Genomic DNA, 24265 nt, shown 5'->3' on the forward strand with positions numbered 1-24265 from the left:
ATCAAAACAAATTTGTTGTCAAAGAGATTTAACAGTAAGTGAAAATACAGGCCAGATATCAACCAGTCCCATGTTTCGACCAAATCGTGCCAAGTTAGAGCAGTTGACGGTACTCATTTATACCCCTAGGAATTCTTTCCCGGTTACCCCCTGGAAATGTTCCCCCACCCCCTGCATTGATATAAAATGGAACGTCACAATCTTGTCAATCGTACCTTTCTCAAGCACAGCTTTGGGTGGGATGCCACTTTCATTTTCCAATGAAGTTGCCAGGTTTTGAAAACGGTGGCCAACAGTTTGTCTTCTCAACGCGTTGATAAGTTGACTGGATGCTTCTTCTTGCAAGAAACGTGAAAGTTGAGTGGCCGCTCCCGATATGTGAATCTAATATCGAGAAAGTAAATAACACGTTTCAAGTGTAAGAATTTAGATTGGAGTAAGATAAACGATTTCATGTGTTTTGCGTAATCTGCAATGGAGGCGATTAGCTTTTGATTTGTATAGATCCTGACTGACTGAGGAAGACGGTAAGTCGGCACTTTTATATTGTCCTCGATTTTGTTGGTCAGAGCTGCGGGTTGTTTCAAATATTTCCCGTCACTTCACCGTCCTCAAAAGGGTAGTACATAAACTTATAAAATGAAAACAATACTTTCAAGGCATACCTTGAAAAAAGCTGGTTTTGTAGGATATTAACTTTAGTTTTGTCGGGAAAGGACAATCAACAAACCGTAAAACAGAAGAAATTATTCATCGTATTATATATAAATTTCAGTTTTGATTTTAGCAAAAAAACAGTTCTTCTTACCTTTTTCAATAGTTTTCCGCTCTCTGGCAAGCCTTGGCCCATCAATGCAGACAGCACAGTGTAATTCCAATGTACTCTTTGGGTAGCCAACATCTCAAAAGCTTTGATGCATTCTACAGTGGAGGGGATCCAACAACTGGCTGCAGGGACCAACACCATCACCAGATTCACATCTTGCTCTGTGTCAGTTTGGTAGGATTGAAGATGTGTTGGCGCCGCAAGGTTGATCCACACTTTGGCGACATTCAAACCGCCCGTAGCTGTTTTCTTGATGATCGGGTTCTTAGTGGTTGCATTGAGGTCCTTCTTTGATTCTTGGTTCCGGCTCTCCTTGTTAAAAGTGCTTGATCTGCGACTCCCACGTGTGTGGTCGGACCCAGAGAAGAGACTGGATGGAGTCTCGTCATCATCTAAATCAGAGACATCTCCAGCTTCCCCAGGATCAATATCCAATGCTACATATCCTTTCCTTGTACTGGTGGATTTCTGTGCAAAACTACTTGCAGCTGAACTGATGGTAGAGTCACTTCCCAATGGTTCGTAAGGAGTTTTCTTTTTCAACATTCGCAATTGAATGGCATCTTTCTCGTCTATTTCCTCAAAAAAGACATTTTCATCCTGATCATCTATTGATGGTTGAGGGGGATCCTCAAGATTTAGTACTGTTTCTTTTGGTTGTTGTGACGTTGACTGTTTCCTGTTGTTGACACTGTTTTCTCGTGTAATGTTTATTTTTTCTTGCGTGTGGCTCGCTTTCATTGTTTCTTCCTTTTTCTCTTCTTCAAAACACTCACTATTGAGTTCGGTCCTCAAAGAGCCTGATAAAGTGATCTCATTCATACCAGCTTCAAAGATGATCTCACCAAACTCATCTAGTTTTGGTGAGTCAACAACTGAAACATTATCACCGTACAGATTCCCTCCCTTCCTTACCAAAAAGTCAATTCGAGTCTTCTCTCTAGCAATAGATGTGAATTTAGATTCTTTATCCGAAGGACCTTCCAGATGCAATAGCTGCATTTTTAACGATTGTAAATCACCAGAGAAAATCGTATAATCGGATATGCTTCTTTTCTTTAGTGTCTCTATAATATCTGAGGTAATAACTGGACCATTTAAATCGTTCAACTTCTGACAGATCCTCGATGCGCAGTGAAACATGGCCGGATCATCATTCTTTAAGAAAGCTTTCAGTTTCAGGTTTGTCAACACAGCTGCAAAAAGAGAAGAATCTGAATTTCGGACATCAAAATCGTACGAATATTCGCTTCCACATTTTGCGGACAGAGACGACTGTTCGGATGGTGTGTAGCGTTCGCCTGAGATTTGAAAGAATAAGAGTTTGAGTTCAGGTAAGAGAATATCAATGGCAAGTTTCTCATTGTGCGTTTTTGTTGATAGTTCTTTTTCAACTTGTTCTTTTGACTGGTACGTGATGATCTCGAAGAGAGTTTGTTCTTTGAACTTTTGTTTGGATTTCTCAATGCATTTGCTGTGAATGGCATCCAAGAGGTGACACAAATGTCGCGACTTCGATAAAGGTGATAGTGACGTCACGAATCTAGAAGTGAAACATGAAAACATAGTGTTTTATTATTCATCAAATCTTCATATTGGTAATGGTATCGAGACTATGTAATTGCTCCCGAAGGGAGCCTATGTTGCTTCACGAGGCCGTGCTGGGGATCGAGCTGGAGAAAAATTGTTCAAGAAAAAAAAACGGGACGATGTAACCTAGTGACCGCATCTAAAAGATTGCCGTGTGGTGAGCTTTTAAGCTAGCTCGACCGCGCAAACATATATTTTGCGTTTTTGGCGCTCCAAAGTCATAGCTTGGAATACAACAACACTGCGTGAACAGAAATTTAGCGTCTTTAGCGCTCCAAAGTCATAGCTTGGAATACAACATAAAGCAACGAAGCAACTTAGGACCAGTTGGTTTCAGAAAGTAGAAGGTATAATCCCATAGACTGTTCTGCAACTTTGATAGTAAGTATAATACTATTTTATCAAAAGTAATGTTTCAGATAGGAAAAGTAATGTTTCAGATAGGATGTATGATTGAAAATTATTTTAAAGAATTTCTTTTTGCTTTGTATCCTTGTTGTATAATCAGGCATCATCAGTTTCTTTACTGTTACTTTTGGGTAATTATTATCAGAAATTGGAAAAAACTTTGCATACCACCATTAACGAACCTTCTATTTATCTCCAGGCGATGTCAATTGAATTCAATTGATCCAAATTTTCGTAATTGAACTATCAAATTTTATCAAACAGAATCAAACTATAGGTGTTTGGTTACTGAACCTGATCGAAGACGACCCTGTCGAACGAAAGAAATATTTCTATCCCCAGACAAACAAATTGCGCTACCAGATAAGTGAACCACGCGGCTGGATAAGTGAACGTGTTGTCACGAGTTAACGCACGGTCGACTAAGTTCGCATGAAAGCAGGCAGAATAGGGATGGCGAAATTGACGCCCATGTGTGATCGCCCAATTGTTTAAGTACGTCTCGCAGACCACGCGTTCAGTCCGGGGTAAGTCTCAAAAAGTAATGTTAAAATCCTCGGACACGCAACAAGAAAATCCCTGGAGTCCGGGGAATCGGCAGGGTCGTTCGAACATAATTCAACTTTACCAGAATCTTTTAGTTTCGTGACTGTTCGATTTGGTTGCGGTAATCTATCGTTTGATAAAATGTTAGTGTTAGATTAGATTGGTACCCGTGAAAAAGGGTAATTTGCATCATTTGAGGGAAACTTTACATTGCCTTCAAACTGTAGACCTTTCTTGGTCTGCACTTTGTCTAAGCTAAATGTTTTTGACTTTTGAATTTTTACAATTTTATTACCAGAAAGCTCTACTATTTGGAGGCGATACCAGTTTCCCTCCAGTGATTACCTTTTTTCACGGTAATCAAACAGTCTGATTGACATCACCTGGATATTTATTACAAATTATCTATTGACAGTTTCTTCTTCTCTATTCCTATTTCAGCTTTATGGTTTTGCCTTCCAGCCTTCGTTCATTCACCATGACAAATACCATATTAACCATTAAAGTAGTTTTACACGTTGGATGTACCGTCAACTGCTTTAAAGCCAGATTGACATTATATGTTTTTACAAGGTCTGAATCGCTGCACAAAGATAGCAGTTGTTCAACCAATCATCAAACTTCATTTTAACATAACATTTTAATGAAAAGAGAGTTTTGACTTCAAAATGTTGAACAAGAATTGGAATAAATTGTCTGCGTTTTTAATGGAGCTGTGCAATGTTTGTGCATTGGAACACCAAAACAGCAACCATTTTAACCGAACCTCCACAGAATCATCTTTTTTGTACTGTCCAAGAAACATGGATCTGTTTGTTGTTGAAGAGGATGTGACGATAGAGAAAAAACTGACCAGAAAGCAGTATGTCCCATGTTATCTCAAGTAATCCCATTTTAGAGCAGTTGACAGTATTATACACAAACTTGACATTAACACTCCTTTTGTTGGAGAAATTCCTGAAGGATATTTCATGTTATGTTCCTGTTGTTTGGTTGTATTTTGAATCATTTTGGTTTTGGAATGTTCAAATTACAATATAGACAACAACTTAGCTGAAAATTATATCATTGTCAAAATATACTCTTGGAAATTATAAATTCATGTTTTAATATGTTTGTTATTTTTATTTTTGTTATTGTTGTTTCAAAGAAAATGCTTTTGAGAAGAAAGTCATTCTAAATACTTCCTGAAGATTATTCCAAGACCCTGCCTATAAAACATGAAAAGCTTTTTAATTCAAGCTTTATAAGGTATTTATTAAAGGGGGCATGTTTAGTGCAAGCTATGGCTGAGAAAAATTGAATACTTTGCAATATCACTGTATTTCTGAAAAAAATAAACACGGCATTTCGCCTTTTCTGAATTTCGATCAATCACTGTCAAATGCCTGTCATCGGGGGCATCATAGCGAAAGCTACTTGCTAGTTAGAAAGTTGGAGCATAACTTGAAATTCACTGTGTTTTCACCCAAAAACACTATGTAAAACGTGTTCATAAGAATAACCGTGGAACACTCTAATACGCACTCGCCTGATCGAGGGTCGGTTTTCAATACATTGACATTGGTGACTTGCAATCGGGATTACAATTTACGCTCGAAGCAAACTTTAAAGTTTTATGATAAAGTAGTTTCGTCGATCAATTCAAAAATCATTATGGCAATCGACGCTAAATTCTGACCGTCCCTCGAACGATGAACAAGTCCGTCGATTGAGGGACGACCCGCTATAATAGTATCTCACTGACCAAGAAGAGTGATATCTGGACTATTCATGATATTCATTACATAATATTTTTACCGGTTTCCCATCCCGGTTTTTGATAGTGGTTAGTGGCAAACTTTTAAAATAATTCTTTTCTAATATCTTAGATTTACCACTCCTGGCAAAAGAAGCTGTGTGTCCGTAGAAAACATTTACACTACGAATATACCTTTCTGTGACATCCATCAATAAAGGAGTGACAATGAGGGAGACTTCTTGGTGAAATTTCATGGTGATTGCTGACTTCTTGTCTTCGTTGTGATGTTGGCTACTACTTGTTTCACTCCTAAAAACAAAAACAACCCGCAGTTATGTTGCGGCGTCGCCGAATAATAAGATTGCAGAAAGACATTAATTCGAATAATTAGAATTATATACAACAATCCACTCAATTTCAACAATGTAATGTCTTTTTGACTTTCTTTCATTTACAGTTCAAAGATTCAACCAACTTTGACTTTTGAATTAATTTCAATGGACTTACTTGTTAAGAACGTGCGACTCTGGTTCATTGAATTGACTATTGTTGGATTTCTTGTTAGAGTCTTCGACAGAAGTCTTTTGGATACTAAAGGGCAGCTTTCCTTGGAGACTCGGATTGAAGTTTGGTAGACTTGGAGATGAGCTTCGATGTCCAGGAGGAATAATGACCTGCGGAAAATACAGTAAGTAACAACAAGCAACATGCTGAATGGACCTACCTGATGATGAAAGTTAGTTAGCATTGATAGCAATGCGAAAAGAAAAATGAAAAAAATCAGTCAGAAAATATAGCATTTAGCGAAAATACACAACACAATAAAATGCTAGGGAAAAAATAAATAGGAAGTTCTTGTCGCAAAAATCAGTTTTATTGACAATTGAATCATGCTTGATGGTGAGCAATGTTATCAATAATGTTTTTGTGTGAAAAACATAGAAATACAAGGAAAAAATCCAATGAAAATCTGCAAAAACGGCGATTTCCGGCAACCGGAAAAATTTTTTTTTTCAAAAATCGAACTCGGCCATTTTTTGAGCATTGCGAACGCATCTTTCTGCAAAAAATCAGAAAAAACTAAAAATGAAAATTCGAGAAAAAGTCAAAAAAAAACGCTTTTTCCGGCATATTTCCGGCATTTTCGGCCCGGAAACAAATGTTTTTCGAAAATCGGGCTCCGTCACATTTTAGGTATTGTCATATTGCATCAGTGTGCAAAATTTCATAAAAATATATAAAGTACAGCTCGAGAAATTCAAGAAATACTGTCTTTCCGGCGAAAATCGGCTGTTCCGGCGATTTTTAGAAAGTTCCGGCTTCAAAAATCAATTTTAATGAATATTGAAACATGCTTGATGGTGGGTATTGCTATTAATAATCTTTTTGAATGAAAAAACAACAAATTATATGGAAAAGTCCAATGAAAATCTAGAAAAACCGCGATTTCCGGCATATTTAAGGCATTTTCCGCCGGAAAAAAATTTTTCTTAAAAATCGGACTCAGCCATGTTTTGAGCATTCTTAATACGCATCTTTGAGCAAAAAATCAGAAAAAACTAATGATAAAATCTCGAGAAAATGCCAAAAAAACAGTTTTTCCGGCATATTTCCGGCATTTTCAGCCGGAAATGAATTTTTTCGAAACCAGGATTCGTCACAATTAGGTATTGACATTTTGCATCAGTGTGCAAAATTTCATGAAAAAATATAAAGTACAGCTCAAGAAATTCAAGAAATACCGTTTTTCCGGCGAAAATCGGCTGTTCCGGCAATTTTTAGAAAGTTCCGGCTTCAAAAATCAATTTTAATGAATATTGAAACATGCTTGATGGTGGGTATTGCTATTAATAATCTTTTTGAATGAAAAAACAACCAATTATATGGAAAAGTCCAATGAAAATCCAGAAAAACGGCGATTTCCGGCATATTTCCGGCATTTTCGGCCGGAAAAAATTTTTTCTCAAAAATCGGACTAGGCCATGTTTTGAGCATTGTTAATACGCATCTTTGAGCAAAAAATCAGAAAAAACAAATGATGAAATCTCGAGAAAATGCCGAAAAACCAGTTTTTCCGGCATATTTCCGCCATTTTCGGCCGGAAAAAATTTTTTTTTCGAAAATCGGGCTCCGTCACATTTTGGGCATTGCCATTTTGCATCATTGTGCAAAAAATTAGAAAAAACTAATGAGCCAATCCCGAGAAAAGCTGGCAACAGACGAACGAACGGACGAACGAACGGACAAGGGTTAATTTAAAGGACTACCTTAGGTAGGTCCAAAAATTTATATGCGTCATAATTAGATAATCGTAAAAAATAGGAAATTCATACAATCGAAAAAGACTTATCACGGGAATACATGTTTTTTATAAGAACATCCAAAAGTTTTAAAGCAATCTGATGTCTTTAACTTTTCGGGGGTTTTAATTTTCACCATGTTTTAAGTATTTTTGTCCATTTTCCTAAGAAATCAGGTGTTTTAGAGTATGTAAAACCTAAAAATGTTCTTAACATGTTCTTAAAATTTTGACCACCGGAGCCTTATGTATTATATAGTTTGTTTTTCTATAAAAAAAAACGTGTAGCAACGACCTCAGAGTAGCGAATTAACTAGTAGGATTTCAGCAAAGACCAATGTTTTGCAATCATAAGAGAGAAAACGAAAACGAACAAAGTACCTTTAGATTTTTTAGTAAGCTGAATTTCTTTTTCAAGCCATTAGGAATACTTTGTCTCCAATTGATGCATTTAACTGGCTGCATGTAACTTGTATAGGCGGACAACAACCCTGGTTGCACCAACGGATCAAGATAAATGGAATCTACCATTGGAGCGTCTACAAAATCACCAGCGTTGTCTTCTTCCAATAGATCTCCAGATGAGCTGACAGCTGAAACATACGATTCTGTGGAGCCATCCGATTTCAACGAAGTTTGAGAGGCTGTTTTCCCACTCCTCCTGAAAGTAAAAAAAAAGGAAATCAGTCAAAAGATGTTGTCCCTATTTTTCAATTGTTGAAATGTTTTCCAAAGCGAAATCATACAACAATGTTTCAAAAATCTGCAATTTATGCTTCAATGAAAAAGTCGAAACTAAATTGCACAAACACAAAATGTTCAAGATTATTGCCAAGTGAAGGCGCATAAATATTCACTAGCTAATTATAAATCTAAAGATTGACACATGTTGTTTTTTCTTAGAAAGCAAATTCCCTAAACAGTAGAGATACATCAAATTTTCAAACCTTGATTTGATTTCGAGTTCTTGTTCCGAGTTGCACGAATAAAAAGTGCTTTCGCTACCAGCGGAGTTCATTTCATTCATGGGCATTGAATCTGTATCCATGATTGAACGTGACCGGCCAAAACCCAACTTGGAATCTGTGTCTCGCACTGATGAATCTCTTCGAATTTGTCCAATGTAACTCAACGATCTGCCGCTCTGGTCAACAGAATCTGTCCAAAGAGAAAAATAAATCTCTTTCAATAGATGTATGATTGTCCATTATCATGGACTTTAATCTTGAAATTTAAGTTCGAAAAAAAGATATCCCAGGATAAGAATAACACCCAAAGCCCAACAAATACTTGATGTATAAAAACCTTTGCTCGAGATATAGAGATATTCAAGATGCACGGAGGTTGAAAGAAAGTGTCCAGTGTGATAAGTACGAAGAAGAACAACCAATTTTAGAAAAAGTACACGATGATAAAAACTAAGCAATTAAAAAAATAGAACGAAATGCTTCGATTGGAAAATGGTACCAACCTATTCCAGACCCATAGATTTTGCTACTAAAGCTCGTTCCGCGACTTTGTTGGATGTTATTGGCAGAAAGTTTGCCAGCGCTCCCAACCACGCTTGTACTGGTTGACAAATAGCCACTGCGACGGAGTAAATGTTCTTTGACGTTGCTTCCCATTTCGGAGTGTCCTCCACCCCAGAGGCTTTCACTACCGTACCGATTGTAAGCACCACTTGATGCGTCTAAATTCTGATTTGTGAAGAATCGTACACCGTTAGCATTTTTACCGAAGAAATTACAACCGCCAACGCAACCACAGATTTTACGTTTGCAACGGTCGACGGCTAACTTGCCGCGGAGCTCTTCTACGTTCCATATAAACCACAAACGCTTAGTACAGCGGTCATGAAACGTCAGGAATTTGATTTGTTGATGGCACGATGTTTTATCGATCGAACTCTCCTGTATATCGACCGTGATAGGGCCCAAACCGACTACACCGACCTCCACCCAGTTGTTAGAATGACTTGGAGCGTACGAGGGTTTGACTGTTTCAACGTAATTCATGTTGAGTTGTTGAACGAATTGTCGTATGAAAATCTCGTTGATAAACAAACTACCACCATCGTTGATTCTATCACTCTTCGAATTGCAAGATGCAAAACGGACAGGTGACGCCTATAGGTGTGTTTAAAAAGTTTTCATTTGAATCTTTGTAAAAACGAAATTTGATAGCATTTCTATAGGATTTTGGCGCAAAACAGCTCTACTCTTTCCGAAAATTGAAGAAAAGAATAAATTGAGTCTCCGTAACAAATGAAATAACATTATTCGAGCATGGAAAACGTTTGAAAGTTTGACCAAAATGGACTGTGGGTGACGAAAACATTATATATGATATACCTGTATGTTACAAGCGCATTCTGCTTCGACTAAAAAGAAATTGAGAGATTCCAAAGAGAATCGAACCATCTTATATTTGACACTCTCTTCTTCTGGACATAGTTCACCATCTTTCGACTGCTGGCAATCTTCTTGGTGAAGCATGTGATGACATTTGGTGACAGGGTCAGGATTCAAGATATCATTTTCTTCGTCTGTGACGTGCAATAAGAAAGTATCCGCCCACAATGTCAGCATTTGAAGCTGAAGATACCAAATTTTTAGTTAAAATGAAAAAAATGAAATTATCATAAAAGTTTTCAACCCCAAACTGGTGAAAACATAAATATTATATTTTGTTGTTGGCTCTGATCATACTCCAAAGAAACAACTATTAGTTAAAACAATTAGTCAACAGTCCGGAAGGCTAGTCGTTCAGGGAAAATTCTCAAAACTCACTAACCATATCAATAATGTGATTATGATATTATATATAATGTATGTAAATAGTAAAATATGGCTTCATTGTACCTGTGACGGGGTCATTTTTCCTTTCAAATGACCAAGCTGGACTTCAACCAACCATGCATATTCAATAGTATCCTGCCCCAGAGGAAGATCTTTATCCGAAAACATTGCATGACCACGGAATTGCACTCCCGTCAATGTAAGGAAACCTCTTGTGAGATGAGAACTATCGTTTGCTTTCTATTGGAAAGGAGATTTACAGATTTTTGATATTCATAATGATTATTTCATACGGAAACGCCGAAAAAAGACTGGGTGTTTACCACTAATTTTAAATTTACTTTGGGTGTTTCCGGATTTCATGACCATTCGAATGAGGACCACTCAAAAAACTTGCAGGTTATCAAGAAAATATTGAAAGGATGGGACAATGAAAATGGTATTAGAATCTAGAACAAGTCAATTATGGGCAACAATACAAAATAGATTCCAAAATATTTCGGTGATCTACAAAAAATAAATACAGGATCAATGATTTCATTATCTGAAACTGATAGAGAAAGTTTGAGCATATCGGACTACTGACCTTCAATTGGTCCTGGACGATGACGGTTACGGGCGACACGATCAATTGAAGTCTTGTTTCTTGGTACGTCTTGTGCATTTCGAACGTCAGTCGATCAGCGTACGCTTGTGGAGATGAAACGTCAGGGCTGGTGTGCTAGTATGTAAAATATTAAAAATTCAATCCGTTTAAATGTTTCACGCGGATCGAAAAGCTTTCTAATTATTAACGTTTTTCACTTAAGATCACCATCCTGGATGGCATGAAACTTTGAGTATGAAATTAACTTAAAACTCGCTTTCTTTACTCAATCTAGTATTAACGTTCCCAGTTATACTTTAAAACCATAGCATCTGCTTATTATCAGAGTCACTCAAAAGACTTAACAGATTGTACTTGATGCCTCTCCTCTAAATGCAACAGCAACAAGTGGAGAATCGTTGGTGAATTCCAGGAAGAAGAAATGACACTCGGGAAGAATGCTATCGGAATGTTGATATCTAATCTCCTTAGCTTAATCTTTACATCTCAGAGAACAAAAATTGGAATCGACATCATCTCATTCAGGACGATATCTCCCTATTGTTATATTGTGCTGAATAAACAAAAATAGTTTTTCTTTTCCTCTTTCTAGTCAATCTTGCTCCACATCCGCGTCAATTAAATGTGAAAAGCTTTTATGAGTAAGCAAACGATATCACTCTTATTCAAAAACAAAACTTTTAACATACCATGCTTAGCTCAGCTTGCAAGTCAAGCAGAACGATGGTAAGGTTCACTTCCAGTGGTCGGTAATGTCTCATATCTTTGGTCACATCAGTTGTTGATGGTTCTTTGTTAACATTTGAAAAACTTGAGGTTGTGGTGGAAAGAATAATCTCTCGGTTTGTATTGAATTCGTTCATCTCTTGGAAAAGTCCAAAATAATTGCCCTAATAAACATACAAAACGATTCTACCAGTTACATGACAAGCACAAAAGATTAAAGATTATAATCTAAGCTTCTATAGAATCAGGGATTGGAAATCAAATTTCCAAAAATCAATTACCTTGAAACCTAAGAAAAACTGTCTCCAGAAATATCCCAAAACTCTGATAGCTGAAGGTCCTGCTTCAAGCTCTATTGTGAATTGATCTGGCGACAAACCCAGTGGTTCCTTCGCATCATTCTTGATGCCGCATTGTTCGTTGATTCTGGTTGTTGTTTCATCCTGCGAAACCATGGGATAATACTTATAAAACAGATTGAGGATGATGACTGGGACTGACCAAACATCGATCCAAACATTGCTTCCAGCTGTCCGTCTGCGCCATCCCTTACTCAATTGATCCTCAAGGCTAACTCCACTGTCAACCTCATCATACATATCCAGACTATCAGGCTGGTCGAATTCTGCAGTGTTTTGTTGCTTGGCAGATGCTTTAGGATACATATGTCGGTCACTGTTCTTAGCAAGGGATATTACACTACGACGAATAGTGTTCGATTCTGGAATAAATGTTCTCAACATAATGGTTTCACCACGAAAGAAGAATTTCATTTCAGATTTTTCTGGTTGGTAATGTGTGAAGGGCAGCACAAAATTGATGTCTAGATTTTCTCCACACAAAGCAAGTTCACCTGAGAAATAACAGACAGTAGATTAATCATTATTGTGAATATTGATATGACAGAATTCCATTATTACGTTTTTCACTACACAAACCATGTGCCTGCAAAGTCAAGTAGTGGCTAGCGGAAGAGGGTCCATTTATTCAATCTTTGTGGTATGAGTGTCTAAGAATTCAAAGAAAAAGTCACTTTCCTATAAAACCTTTTCACGAAGTTATAACACAAGCACAGATTATACTGGGGTAGGAGAAGGGTGACCCAAACTCTGCATTTTGTAATGCTTTTTCGTAAAGAGTTTCGTGGCATAGATTTAGGAGTTCATTTTCAAAAGAATCATCTTACTGTTTTCATCTTCATTGGTGCAGTCCACCCAATTGAATTGATTGACCAGAAGGATCAACTCGAAATCACGGAAATAGAAATTGAACTCCCATTCATAGGGTACGAAACTTGCAATGTCTGGAGGTGTTGTCACTGACCACTCGTTTATCAGATCTGAAACAGAATGTAAGAAGAATCGTAAGAAACTTTCGTAAAAGTTTGAAGAAAACTCAGACTTACTGTTTAATTCGTCAGATTTTCCATCTTTATACTACAATGGATTTTCTATCATTCTTTAAATCTTTCTATAATTCGTAAATTATAAAGTAACTCTCACTCTCCATCACATTGGCAAGAGTCCATTGTAGCTAACTCGGGATGTCACTTTGACCTTTTGAGTTTATAATAAAATGAATCAGCAAAATTCAGAGAGTGTGGTCGTTAATTATACAACTGACGACTTGTAAAAAACTTACCAGTCATATAGTCAACATGCTCCCATACAAAATACATTGTTGCTTTGACAAAACAAAGTTCACAAGTCCAATGTTGAAAATGATTCCACATACGAGGAATCGCCATGTTGATCTCAACCTATAAACAGAAAGAAAATGTGGAATTCGAATTCGAGTGTTACATTGAAATGTTAAAAAAATCTGTTGGATACCGTTTTAAATTTTCAAGAAAGGTGCTGATACTGGGAATACAGTAAACAAAAGTCAAGGAAAGACCTGTCTCTTAAAAGGGTAAATTATTGAAATTACAGACAGGAAGAAAACTAAGGTACCTCAATCGTATCACTTTCTAGGAATTTTCGAAACTTTAAGCTGGTGGTTGCTTCAACTTCTTGAAGTTGGACAAAAATATTGGTCATATAGCCATATTCATTAACCATCCATGGTTGATGATAATGAATAACAGAAGGCTTTGGCTTTTCACCACCTTTGTTTTGATCACCACAAACAATATGAATCGCAACGGTTTCCTTGAAATAGAAATAAAAATTGAATTTCGTACAAAAAATAGTATAAATTATTGTTCCATAAAGAAAGACGGTGCATTTTCAAATTTGTTGGTGTATAACCAGAAACAATAAGACTTTCAAAACAGCTTTAAGACTTTCATTCTTCGCAAAGATCATGACACCAGAACTTTTACGTAGTTAAACCAGAGTGCTTTTTTCTCCTAAAAAAATTCAATCCCACTTGGTTGAAGAATAGAGATTTCAAATTAGATAGTGAAACCCACCTCATTCCTTGTAAACAATATTTCAATCGAAGCACCTTCTTGAAATTCTATGTTTACATCCAACCCTGTATGAAGACGTCTTTGTTCAGCTTCTAACGGCTTTGTTACTGGTAATTCTTGAAAGTCATTTGGTAAGAAGTATTTCTGTAGAGCATCCCTGTTGAATCAAAACAAGACTGGTTGTCATAAGGTATTCTTTTTGCGAACAAAAATATCCTGAAGTATCATGCCTTTCATGCCTTTTTTAGCGTCTAGTGATCGGACGTTTTACCATCCTGAATTATGAAAAATTATGGCAAAAACAGCCTATTTCATGAAAAAGTAGCAGAATGGTGCCCTCTTCTGTTTCTAGCGGATGCTGTCCTGCTTTTCTAGAATTTGGGCTGAGTATTTTCCTTCAATTTTGTTCAATTTAATAGAATCGTATATCTTGGAATGTTGAAAATTCACCTTTGAAGATCAGCCCAAGGTCCATAATTGATCTCAGCTCGCTTTGTAAAAACAATGCCAATTCCCCATTGAGGATCGGATTCTGGTTCTTCATCTATTTCCACTGGAAACAATCCTGTATATAGAAAGAAAGATAAAAAAATAATAGAACAATAGAAAATAGAAAATAGAAAAAACTTTTAAACTTTAAAAATGTTTGTTTGTTTCCTTTCCTTGAGGTTTTAAATCTCTGATTTTCATATAAAAAAGTTTAAATATGAATAGGCTTCTAAGATTACAAAAAATCATACCTGCCGCATCCATATAATAAGTGATTTTTGCTTCACCAGAATGGAGAATAGTGAAATCTTGGTTTCTCCATCGTGGTGGACTGAAAATAAGACAAGATTAAAATATTTTATTTCATTAATATAGATTTGTGAGCTTTTACCCTGGGTAAACAGCTACTGTTGGTTAGGAATGTTGTTAGCACCAGTTAAAGTAATGAATACTCTGATAAAGTATAAAAATTTCTTTTTGAAAGGTAAATTACTTTTTTATTATGTGGTAGTTACTTGTACCCTTAATGAGATGAAATGTCCCTGGAATTAATCTCATACTTTCCAAGACTTGAAAATCAAGGAAAACTGTAATTTGTTCACTATTGAACGATGTATAAAATCTTACTCTGAAGTTTTCCCTTTGTATCCAGGGCTTTTGGATAAGAGCATTCGTATGTCAGAACATTGGGTGTGTATATAGTGAGTGAAATGATCCAAAGAACATGGAGCCTTAAAAAAAAAACATACAACAGTCAAGGATCTAAATAGATTCCAACATTGCAGCACCACAATCGATTGATTATCTAGATTTACTTATTTTAGAAGTGTAACAAATTTGTAACAAGGTTTCATACATCAGGCATTGAATAAGTGGCATTTGCAGTATTGAAATGAATCCAGAAAGTGTTTTCAAGTAATCTGTTGCCAATAGCCAATTTCCCCTGAAAAAAATGAAATGGTTTTAGAAAACACTGCTATACTGAAAAAATTACAATTTTTCTTAGAAATCTTTTCGTTTTTTTTAAGATATTTAATGAAGTCATATGCAGTAAAGAAAACTCTACAATCTGTTATTCTAAACCAAATACACAAGAAAAACATAAAAAATAATTGAATGGCAATGAACAGTGAAATGACAAAAAGGAGTAATAACGCCGAAGACCAGGAAGGATAATTTATTGAAGAAAGTGTGCGAGCTTACCGAGCGTATACCACATCGAATGACTGGAAACAGATCTCTCCAAACATTGTATGTATCTTCTGTATCTGTAGTTCTAATTAATGTGAAAAAATGACTACTTAAGCACTTATATGTGGAAATAGTGATATTTTTTTGGTAGGGACTACTTAAGACTACTTAAGCACTTATATGTGGAACGTATTGATATTTTTTTTGGTAGGGACAAATATATGATTAAGATCCACTCTCCAATTTCAATTGAATCTCTTCAGACCAACATTTGCATACATTTAATGTGAGCTTGTAGTTAAAATGGAGGTTTTAAAATTTGAAATTACAAGACTTTAGAAATAGGAGTAATTTTTCATCTGATATTTTTGACAAAACATGCTTTGAAAAGAACAAGTTTCTGAAACTTACTGATTCACAGTGGCATCGTTCAGAACATCCAAACTTTGAACAGATTTTCTTGCATCTAAATGAATAAAATTCAAGGTGATGTAGATAATTAATCATAGAAATATTTCAAGGTATATCAATGATTTTAAAATTGAATCATAGCCTTACCTCCATACCGTTCACACTTTAATATTTCTTCTATCCTGTTATACAAGTCTGACCTGATACAGAAAAAAAATTGGACCAGTTAAAAACAGTGAAGATGAGATGCTTGTTAATGTGTTGGTTTTAAACCTAAGACAATGCGGCTATTATATTTTGATTTTTCCATACATGTTTTGGACTGGGCCCGTTCTCAAGGGAATCATAGTGGTATTATTTATTATTCCATTTCTCTAAGGGATCTTTTCTTTACTTGTAAAAATTAAAACCAAATTAGATAAGTGTACAGAAAATAAAATGTTACCTGTTGAATAAATGAAACTCTAATCCATTCAATTGAAGATTAAGTCTACATTTGCCAATCTCAAGTTTTTCTGAAATGAACAAAATACATCATGTACAGTAAGTTTGAGTTTTGAAAAAGTCAACTTCTCCTTGGCTTCAAGCTAGATTAATTCCTTCTCTTCCAGATTTTTTATGCTGAGATTTTCAACATATGTTTTGATATAACTATAATCATTTTTACATTATCATTCTTAAATTTCGCTTGTATCAATAGACTTTGTTTATTGAAAAGTCTTTAGTAACAAAGAAAGTTAGTTCATTTACACATATATTTTGTAATGCAAGAAAAAGCGTACAGACTAAGCAAAATCCTTGAACTGTCTAGTGGAAACGAAGTTGTTGGAGTGTTTGTTTAAAGAAAGAATAGGTATTTCTCCTCTTGAAGAGGTATAAACACTAAGAAATGTTAGAACAAAATGAGCATACTTGTATCTCTTAGAACTTCTTTGTAATAATTTGCTTCAGGTTCTTTGAAAACAAGCCACCATTTCAAAATAGCAAGGCCATCAACAACTCTGAAAAAAGACAAAGATTTCAAAGTGAGTTTAGATATAAGATGGCTACATTTAAAAGTACAAATCCCTGGAACAATAGAAGCAAAGGTGACTATTTAAAAGATATATGATAAAACATGCATCAAATATAAGAGTTGGGAAAAGCATCACACTCTAAGCCATATGTCCACTCCGGATAATTTTCAACGGATCGGTATGGTTTGGAACGGTTTCTATTGTTCTGGGAATTATATTCAACCAATTTGCTTCATATTTGTTTCACGTGAACAGTTCACGTGTTTTTGGTCCAAACGGATAGAAAAAAAGTTGGATTTTTCACCTTTTTTTGTGATCCGTGCCGGATCGAAACGGTTCTATTGATTTCAAACAATAGAACATTTGTAGAAGATTAAACTAATTAAATTTTCTTTGTATAAATATTGTAAACAGAAAGAATCTGGTTCAGAAAATTTGAAGTGGATATTGTAAAACTGTCCAGATTGGTTTTCCAAAATATTCCGATCCAAACCGATCCATTGAAAATTATCCGGAGTGGACACATGGCTTTATAGCAAGCATGATTTTTGCATCTTATTAAAATGGATAAATTGTTAGCTTCTAAGTAATTATAAAACGCAATACACTTACTGTATGCTAAAGTCCTTTGTTACATATTTGACATCTCGAAACATAAACTTGCCAGATAATATTGAAAATGATAATGAACCTTAAAATGAACAAAAATGAAGATAATAAAAACATTAATTGGATTATAATCATTATGTGAAATAATAAAAGGGATTGTTCTTAAGGTATGTGTACACCTTTTTTCCGATTTTTTGTCAAAATTTTTTTTTCAGTCAAAGTGGAAGAAAAGTTACTGGATTTCATTTTGGTAAAATAGCGATCTTAAAATCTTTTTTTGATTCAGAGTTATATAACCATTTAAATTTCAAAACAAAGTTCGTCTTATGATGGATTATTTACTCAAATAATTGTCTCTTTCGGAAACAACAAAGACAAAAGAGAGAATTCAGCTGATGTTTATTCTCACCTCTATTGAATAGTAATATTTTTGACACATTTCACTGATTACTCAAATAAACAGCAATTATCTCGTTATAAATTTCAAATTGATGTAGAAAAAAACGAAATTTTACCACACCATACTACTTTTAACGAAGTTAAAGTCACCCATAGTATTTAGATATCGACTTCATTCTTTTTTTATGAGATTCCCAAAAGATCAAACTTAAAAAGTGTCTTAGGATTTTATTTCTAACCGAGTTGCTTTTCCTCAATTTACAGATAACTGAAAAAATCACATTTAAGTTTACTTTTTTATCAATATTTTTACAGAATTTAGGATTTAAAGAGTTAAAGTCAATCCGAAAAAAAATCTCAAGACACTTTTTTAGTTCAATCTATTGGGAACATAGTATCGAAATTATTTTTTCAAAATTCAAAAGCTATGGGTGACTTTAACTTCTTTGAAGTAGGTAAGGTTAACATTCTTAAGATTTTAATTATATCCTGCCCAGTTTTTTAAATTCAGCTGAACTTTTACCATTAGAAAGAGAATATTATTAGCTTTCAGAAAATATATACTTTTGATATATAAAAATTTGTTGTTCTAAAGATATGATCAATTAAAGAGAATGTGTCAAGAAAGGTGAACACATACCTTAAAAGGGAAAATATTTAAAGTGATTAGGATTGTATTTGAATAAACAAACATACCAATATATAAGCAGCCATCTTTCAAGTAGAATCGACGTAACAGTTTTGTGATGATAATGGCAAATAATCTTGAATTATAGAATGTTATGAAGTAAAGCCATAATCCAGTAAGACAACAAGCCACAAGGACAAACACTAAACCAGGATTATTTTTAAAATCAAATGATTCGTTAACTATGCTATTTCCATTTGTCTCATTTGGCTGTATTGTGGTTGGTATGATGTTTGACGAGTAATTTCCAGTAGACATAATTCTATCTACATTTTCACTATTTTCTAAAAGAATAAAGTTTCTATTAGATGTAAGGAAATTTTTAGGATCTTTAGCTAAACAGGATCTCATTTTGAGTAATTAAAAAACTCCAGCAGTAAAACAATGATACATTAATGCATAATTATAATGAGTGTCTGTCAGTGTGCACTAATTTTTTCTTATCATTGTTTTGATGCTGGAGTGTTTTCCCATTCAACATGACATCCTGATAAGCAAAAGTGTAACATGTGGCAGAAACGTTGCTGAATCCATCTTTCTGATTTTTATGATGGCAATATGGCTGCAGCAACTGATTTGGTGGCCAGGAGGGACATATTTTGATTGGCTTAGACATTTTCTGATCTACTGTAGCTAAGTTTACTATTTCAGCGTGGTTTGAGGATTGAGCCAAGTTTAAAAAAGCCCCCCCCCCCACTGGAACGCTTGCAAGCTCCTGCATGGGTGAAAAAATTTAATCTGTCAATTCTTTTCTAAAAAAAGAATACGCAAAGCAATCATAGTTTTACATAGGTTTTTCAGATCATCAGTGGATAGTATTCAATTATCATCATCTCTTTATTTTCATTTCTGGAACTTTTGCAAAAAATGGGAAAAGTTGTATTTTTCCTGCTCTTTTTACATACTGAAATTAAATAATCTTCCATGTGTTTTTTTTTTGGAAACTTCAAAAAACTGATTTTTGTCCCACTTCTGCAAAGTGCTGCATTGGGTACAAAGTCCAAATATGTATTTCCCGTAAATTTTGTATGAAAAATTAGGGCTATACTGGTTGGCACGTTTCAAATTTTTTCATCTATGGCTCAAAATTCCAGGATTCTTCCATTCTACCAGCCAGCAAAAACTGATACTTGTAAACTTAAGTTTCTTATCATTTCCCATTGAAAACAATCGAAAACAACTGCTTCCAAAAGCAAGAGCTGGAAAGATCTAGTTTCAATCACCAATTCTGCCCTTCTCCTCTAATTCTTTATTTCCTATCTCTGACTGTTTTTTCTGATTTCTGGACTTAGTTTTCTCTGATTTTGACTATTTGAAGCATTTTGGTTTGCTAATTCTGAAATATACTCCCACACCTCGGTTCAAACGACCAAATACAAGCAACCATGCAGTTGGTGCAGGGTGCTGTGGTACAGTGGTCATCAACCTTGATTCCTGTACGTTCCCACTCACGGCAGCTCACTTGGCAAGTGAGCAAACCCTTGCCCGGGTCAACCCATGCCATGTGAGGGGAATTGGGTAGTCAGTCCAAGGTGCTGACAGGACACTAACTGGGTGTCTATAGTTGTGAAAATAGGCTTCTCAGCCTCCTGCAACTCAACCACATAGAAATAGAAAATGGTGGAAGTACTACGATTTGTGAAGCGTCTTTACGTCCCATAAAACAAAAGAAAATAGCAAAAGAACAAAGGAATTACCGTCAACTGCTCTAACTTGGTCACGATTGGAAACGATTTGAAACGAAACATGGGACTGTTGACAATCTACCCTGTATTTTCACTTCACGTACCGTCAAATTTTTTAGCGTCACAGACTTAAACCCACCCACCCCTTCGCGTCAATTTGCGTTAGTCGTGGGAAGAATCGATATGTGAGTGACCCCTTACCCGCCTTTTCACGGTATTCAGTCAGGACCTCAGGACCTAACATTAGTTCGGATAGAATAAAAACATACCTGATCAACACAACCAAACCTTCTGTCTTGCGTTTACTCTTTCCTTCCCAACAACTTTCGTTTTTGCTTATGTAGGTTTTAAAATCCACAAGTAATGAACCTCTTATAGCTTTATCTGAATAAATCTGGTTGAGAACCTTTTGTCAGGTTTCATTCCGTACGTTTTTTATCCACGTTGTGAACCGGTTTCCCCGATTTCCCGATAATTAAAAATTGGAACTTTCCAGTGGGCGCGATTGGGCGTACCGCCATCGCGAAATATTTTTCGTGAAAATTTACCGTATTCTAACGCTAATATAATCTAGATAGGAAACAAATATTAAATTTGATCTTTTTTTTCTCGTATTTCTAAATTTCAAGATAAAAAGAACTATCTACGAATTATTATTATTAACAGGCGTTGAATCGACATTGACATATTTAATGATGTCATATAATCAATGCCGTGCATATTTTGTCAGCGCCGTGCATATTTTGTCAACATAGCGACCGTAGTACAGTGGTAGAGCATCCGGCTACGGTTCGCAAGGTTGTGGGTTCAACCCCCAACCGGGTCATATCAAAGATTCCCAAAATGGTACTTGATGCCTCTCTGCTTGATGCTCAGCAATTAAGAGAAGGATCAAGGGTAAGTGGAGAAATCCAGGGAGAAAGAGTGGCGCCCTCCCCTACCTTCGGGTAGATAGCTATCGAAAGAGGAGCCTTCGGGTCGCCTCCGACTGCGGTCGCAGACTTACTTACTTACTTGTCAACATCCTTTTCATTGGATAAACACCACTAAAATATACAAGATAAGTAACATAAATTTATCGTCCGCGAGCACGGCTTAGCTAAGCGCACCTCTCTTATTCATTATCTAAGAATTGAAGCGGGCAAAGATTACCGCGCGGCTGATAGCGGACGAAGGTTTTTTTGAATTCTATGTTTAGATTTTTCTACCCAGCCCCGTTGCTATGTACGCGCGCCCTGTTGCTAAGACCTTTGCTTGAAATCGAAACCAAGATTATTTAGCGCACACTGCCGTTTGCGTAATATCAATAAAGTGAAATGAGGTCCTGACTGGTATTGGGTGTCTATTTAATCACAAACCAAAAGAGACAATCTATCTGACAGTTAGTCAAACTAGGAAATCTAGCTTTCAGAAAAAACAACATCAGTCATCTACAGGATCTATTTTTTGCAACAACAAGGATGAGAGTTACATGAATCAAGTTTGCAAGACAATTAATTAAAACTTGAAAGTTTGAAATAAGATAAAACGTGCAGCAGCCAAAATCAACCAACCAAAATTTGTCATTCAATTCCCAAGACAGTGCTTTCGAGTTTTAAGGCCTTGTTTATACGCTAAAGTAAAAAAAATTCTGCACATGTAAATGGGTCAGTTTTTGAGGTCCGGCAAAATTTCCGGGAAGTAGCCTATCGGGCGGTGCGCGGATCTATGTGGGTCCCGTCTCCCCTGTAGATCTTTTTCTTGGGAAGTTGATCTTCAAATTAGTTTTCAAGGTTGGCTTGGCTCAAACTTTTTCATCTATCATGGCTCAAATTTTAGGCAATTTCTCATAGGTAGTTTTTGAAAATGTTAATTACATCAAAAAGCGCGGGGTTATTTTTTCATGAATCCCTTTAAAAGTTTTGGGGTGCATTTTTTTGCTTGCGAGAGTATCAACCAAGGAAATGATATAGTGCTTTCGCAGCATTAATCTTTGATACACATTTCAGCAGGACGCTAGTGTGACTAACTGTCTGAAAGAAAGTGGTGCAGGAAGACACCTCTTCCTGTTCTCCCCCCCCCACCCCAGGCCAGCAGCAACTATCAGGGGGGTTCGGGGTCAAAAATGCGAAGCACGGAGGCCGTCGTTCAATTCATAGAGGTCGCCGTAGAAATCATCGATGTCGTCGTCTATTACATAGAGGTCGTGAGCGGACTATAGAGGTCGTAGTGGGTCGTAGTGTAAAATTCAACATTTTAAGATCCGGTCTTTGATTTATAACATTAAGGTCTGGAAAATAAACGAAGGTCTGGAAGATGACAAAATTTCCGTCTAGCATAACATAGAGGACGCCGTCCAATCATAGAGATCGTCGTCCAACCGTAGAGGTCGTCGCTCAATCATAGAGGTCGTCGTTTAAACGTAGAGGTCGTCGTTCAATCATAGAAGTAGTCGTCCAACCGTAGAGGTCGTCGTTCAATCATAGAGGTCGTCGTTCAACCGTAGAGGTAGTCGTTCAACCGTAGAGGTCGTCGTTCAACCGTAGAGGTCGTAATCAGTAAAATCGATTATAGAGATTGTAGGAGAGGCCTGGAATCATCGAGGTTAGCAATTTTCGAGTTAGCAATTTTCGAGTTAGCTATATTATGACGTCATAAAAGTACAAATTATGACGTCACTTGACTCTAACTCGATTTTTTATTCTGAAAAATCTTTTTCGAGTTAGAATTAACTTGATTTTTTGTTTTCTCAAAAAGTTTTTCAAGTTAGCTATCTCTAGGGGTAGGGGGTAAAAGTCGGTATCTTCAGATCTTCTTCGCCTGGTGTTTTTTCTGTTCCATATAATGATAGAAGACATTTAAAAAAATTTTTTTTTAATTTTATGCATTTTTGACGAATTCCAGCCCAAAAAACTGCCCGGGGGGGCTTTTTTACCAAAAAATCAGCTTTTTTGAGGTTTATTCTTCATATCTCTTCCAAAACTTGCTCAAATTCAAGATGTAGTGTTTTTTATGAAAATTTAACCTATTGTGATGCATTCTGCGCAATTTTTAAGGTCAGAAGTCCAAAATTGGCCGAACCCCCCTGGGGGTACTGATTCGCACTACAAGCAAAAATTTGAAAAAATGGCATTTTCTGGCCTTTTGAGGCCTGTAAATATGTCAAAACTATTGCAAATCTTATTTTTTTCACTTGCTGTACTAAGTTTTATGAAGAAACAACAAAATAATCATATTGGATTGAAAATTGTGCCCGTTGGAGCCTTAAACAAGCTGTTTTAAGCCGATTTTGGGTAGCAAAATGCTTTTTAAGGCAAATTTTGCAAGTTCTTAAACTTTAAACTAATTTATTCACACGTCTGAAATTTTCAGAGATGGAAGTCTTCAGTAAAGTATTTAAGCAAAATGAATTTCAAAATTTTCACTTTTAAAAAAAAATCATAATGGCGTCTTCAAAAATTGCTTTCTGGCAAAAAAAAATCAGATTTATCAAAATATAGCATTTTTTAAGGCAAGCTTCTACAAACTGAGTTTAAATGCTGATTGAAATTTTTTTTTGCAGTGGTAGTACTCTGGAGATACTCCAGGGAAATCAAAATCATTTGGGTCTGGGATGCGTCTATGTCCCCCATTATGGAAATAAAATCCCTGCTAAGAGCCATTTTTCAGGCAAAAATCCAAATTTGGACTGAAAAAATCTCTAAAATGACAATAGACATGGGCCCAAATTTTCTTGCAGTGATAGTATTCTGGAAATACTGCAGGAAAATCAAAGTCATCTGGGCTTGGGATTTGGGTATATCCACCATTTTGGAATTGAAATTCTTGCTAAAATGCAATATTT

General features: G+C 35.9%; 1 protein-coding gene and 1 long non-coding RNA gene across 3 annotated transcripts in view; one reads left to right on the forward strand and one right to left on the reverse strand.

Annotated features, from left to right (window-relative positions):
- LOC136823468 (bridge-like lipid transfer protein family member 1) overlaps positions 1 to 19054 on the reverse strand; it is a 40322-nt gene extending 21268 nt beyond the window's left edge. For both annotated transcript variants that reach the window (XM_067079662.1, XM_067079661.1), the window contains exons 1-27: positions 18766 to 19054; positions 17674 to 17752; positions 16958 to 17046; positions 16491 to 16560; positions 16193 to 16245; positions 16046 to 16100; positions 15647 to 15719; positions 15300 to 15386; positions 15071 to 15174; positions 14695 to 14774; positions 14405 to 14519; positions 13955 to 14111; positions 13494 to 13691; positions 13183 to 13300; positions 12728 to 12880; positions 11823 to 12394; positions 11505 to 11705; positions 10795 to 10929; positions 10272 to 10448; positions 9762 to 10004; positions 8882 to 9536; positions 8358 to 8568; positions 7792 to 8071; positions 5619 to 5785; positions 5304 to 5420; positions 809 to 2369; positions 216 to 384 (exon numbers count right to left, since the gene is read on the reverse strand). In XM_067079662.1, the coding sequence (XP_066935763.1) occupies positions 216 to 384; positions 809 to 2369; positions 5304 to 5420; positions 5619 to 5785; positions 7792 to 8071; positions 8358 to 8568; positions 8882 to 9536; positions 9762 to 10004; positions 10272 to 10448; positions 10795 to 10929; positions 11505 to 11705; positions 11823 to 12394; positions 12728 to 12880; positions 13183 to 13300; positions 13494 to 13691; positions 13955 to 14111; positions 14405 to 14519; positions 14695 to 14774; positions 15071 to 15174; positions 15300 to 15386; positions 15647 to 15719; positions 16046 to 16100; positions 16193 to 16245; positions 16491 to 16560; positions 16958 to 17046; positions 17674 to 17752; positions 18766 to 19015 (6169 nt within the window). In that variant the 5' untranslated portion in view covers positions 19016 to 19054. The remainder of the gene's footprint in view (positions 1 to 215; positions 385 to 808; positions 2370 to 5303; positions 5421 to 5618; positions 5786 to 7791; positions 8072 to 8357; positions 8569 to 8881; positions 9537 to 9761; positions 10005 to 10271; positions 10449 to 10794; positions 10930 to 11504; positions 11706 to 11822; positions 12395 to 12727; positions 12881 to 13182; positions 13301 to 13493; positions 13692 to 13954; positions 14112 to 14404; positions 14520 to 14694; positions 14775 to 15070; positions 15175 to 15299; positions 15387 to 15646; positions 15720 to 16045; positions 16101 to 16192; positions 16246 to 16490; positions 16561 to 16957; positions 17047 to 17673; positions 17753 to 18765) is intronic.
- LOC136823469 (uncharacterized) lies at positions 2752 to 4115 on the forward strand. Its single transcript, XR_010849035.1, has 3 exons — positions 2752 to 2797; positions 3024 to 3351; positions 3812 to 4115. It is a non-coding gene; the product is annotated as an uncharacterized lncRNA (long non-coding RNA).
- Positions 19055 to 24265: the final 5211 nt, after the last annotated feature.

Source organism: Clytia hemisphaerica, unplaced genomic scaffold (genome assembly GCF_902728285.1).
Source record: "Clytia hemisphaerica strain Z4C2 unplaced genomic scaffold, Clytia hemisphaerica genome assembly, whole genome shotgun sequence".
In the NCBI taxonomy this organism is placed as follows: Eukaryota; Metazoa; Cnidaria; class Hydrozoa; order Leptothecata; family Clytiidae; genus Clytia; species Clytia hemisphaerica.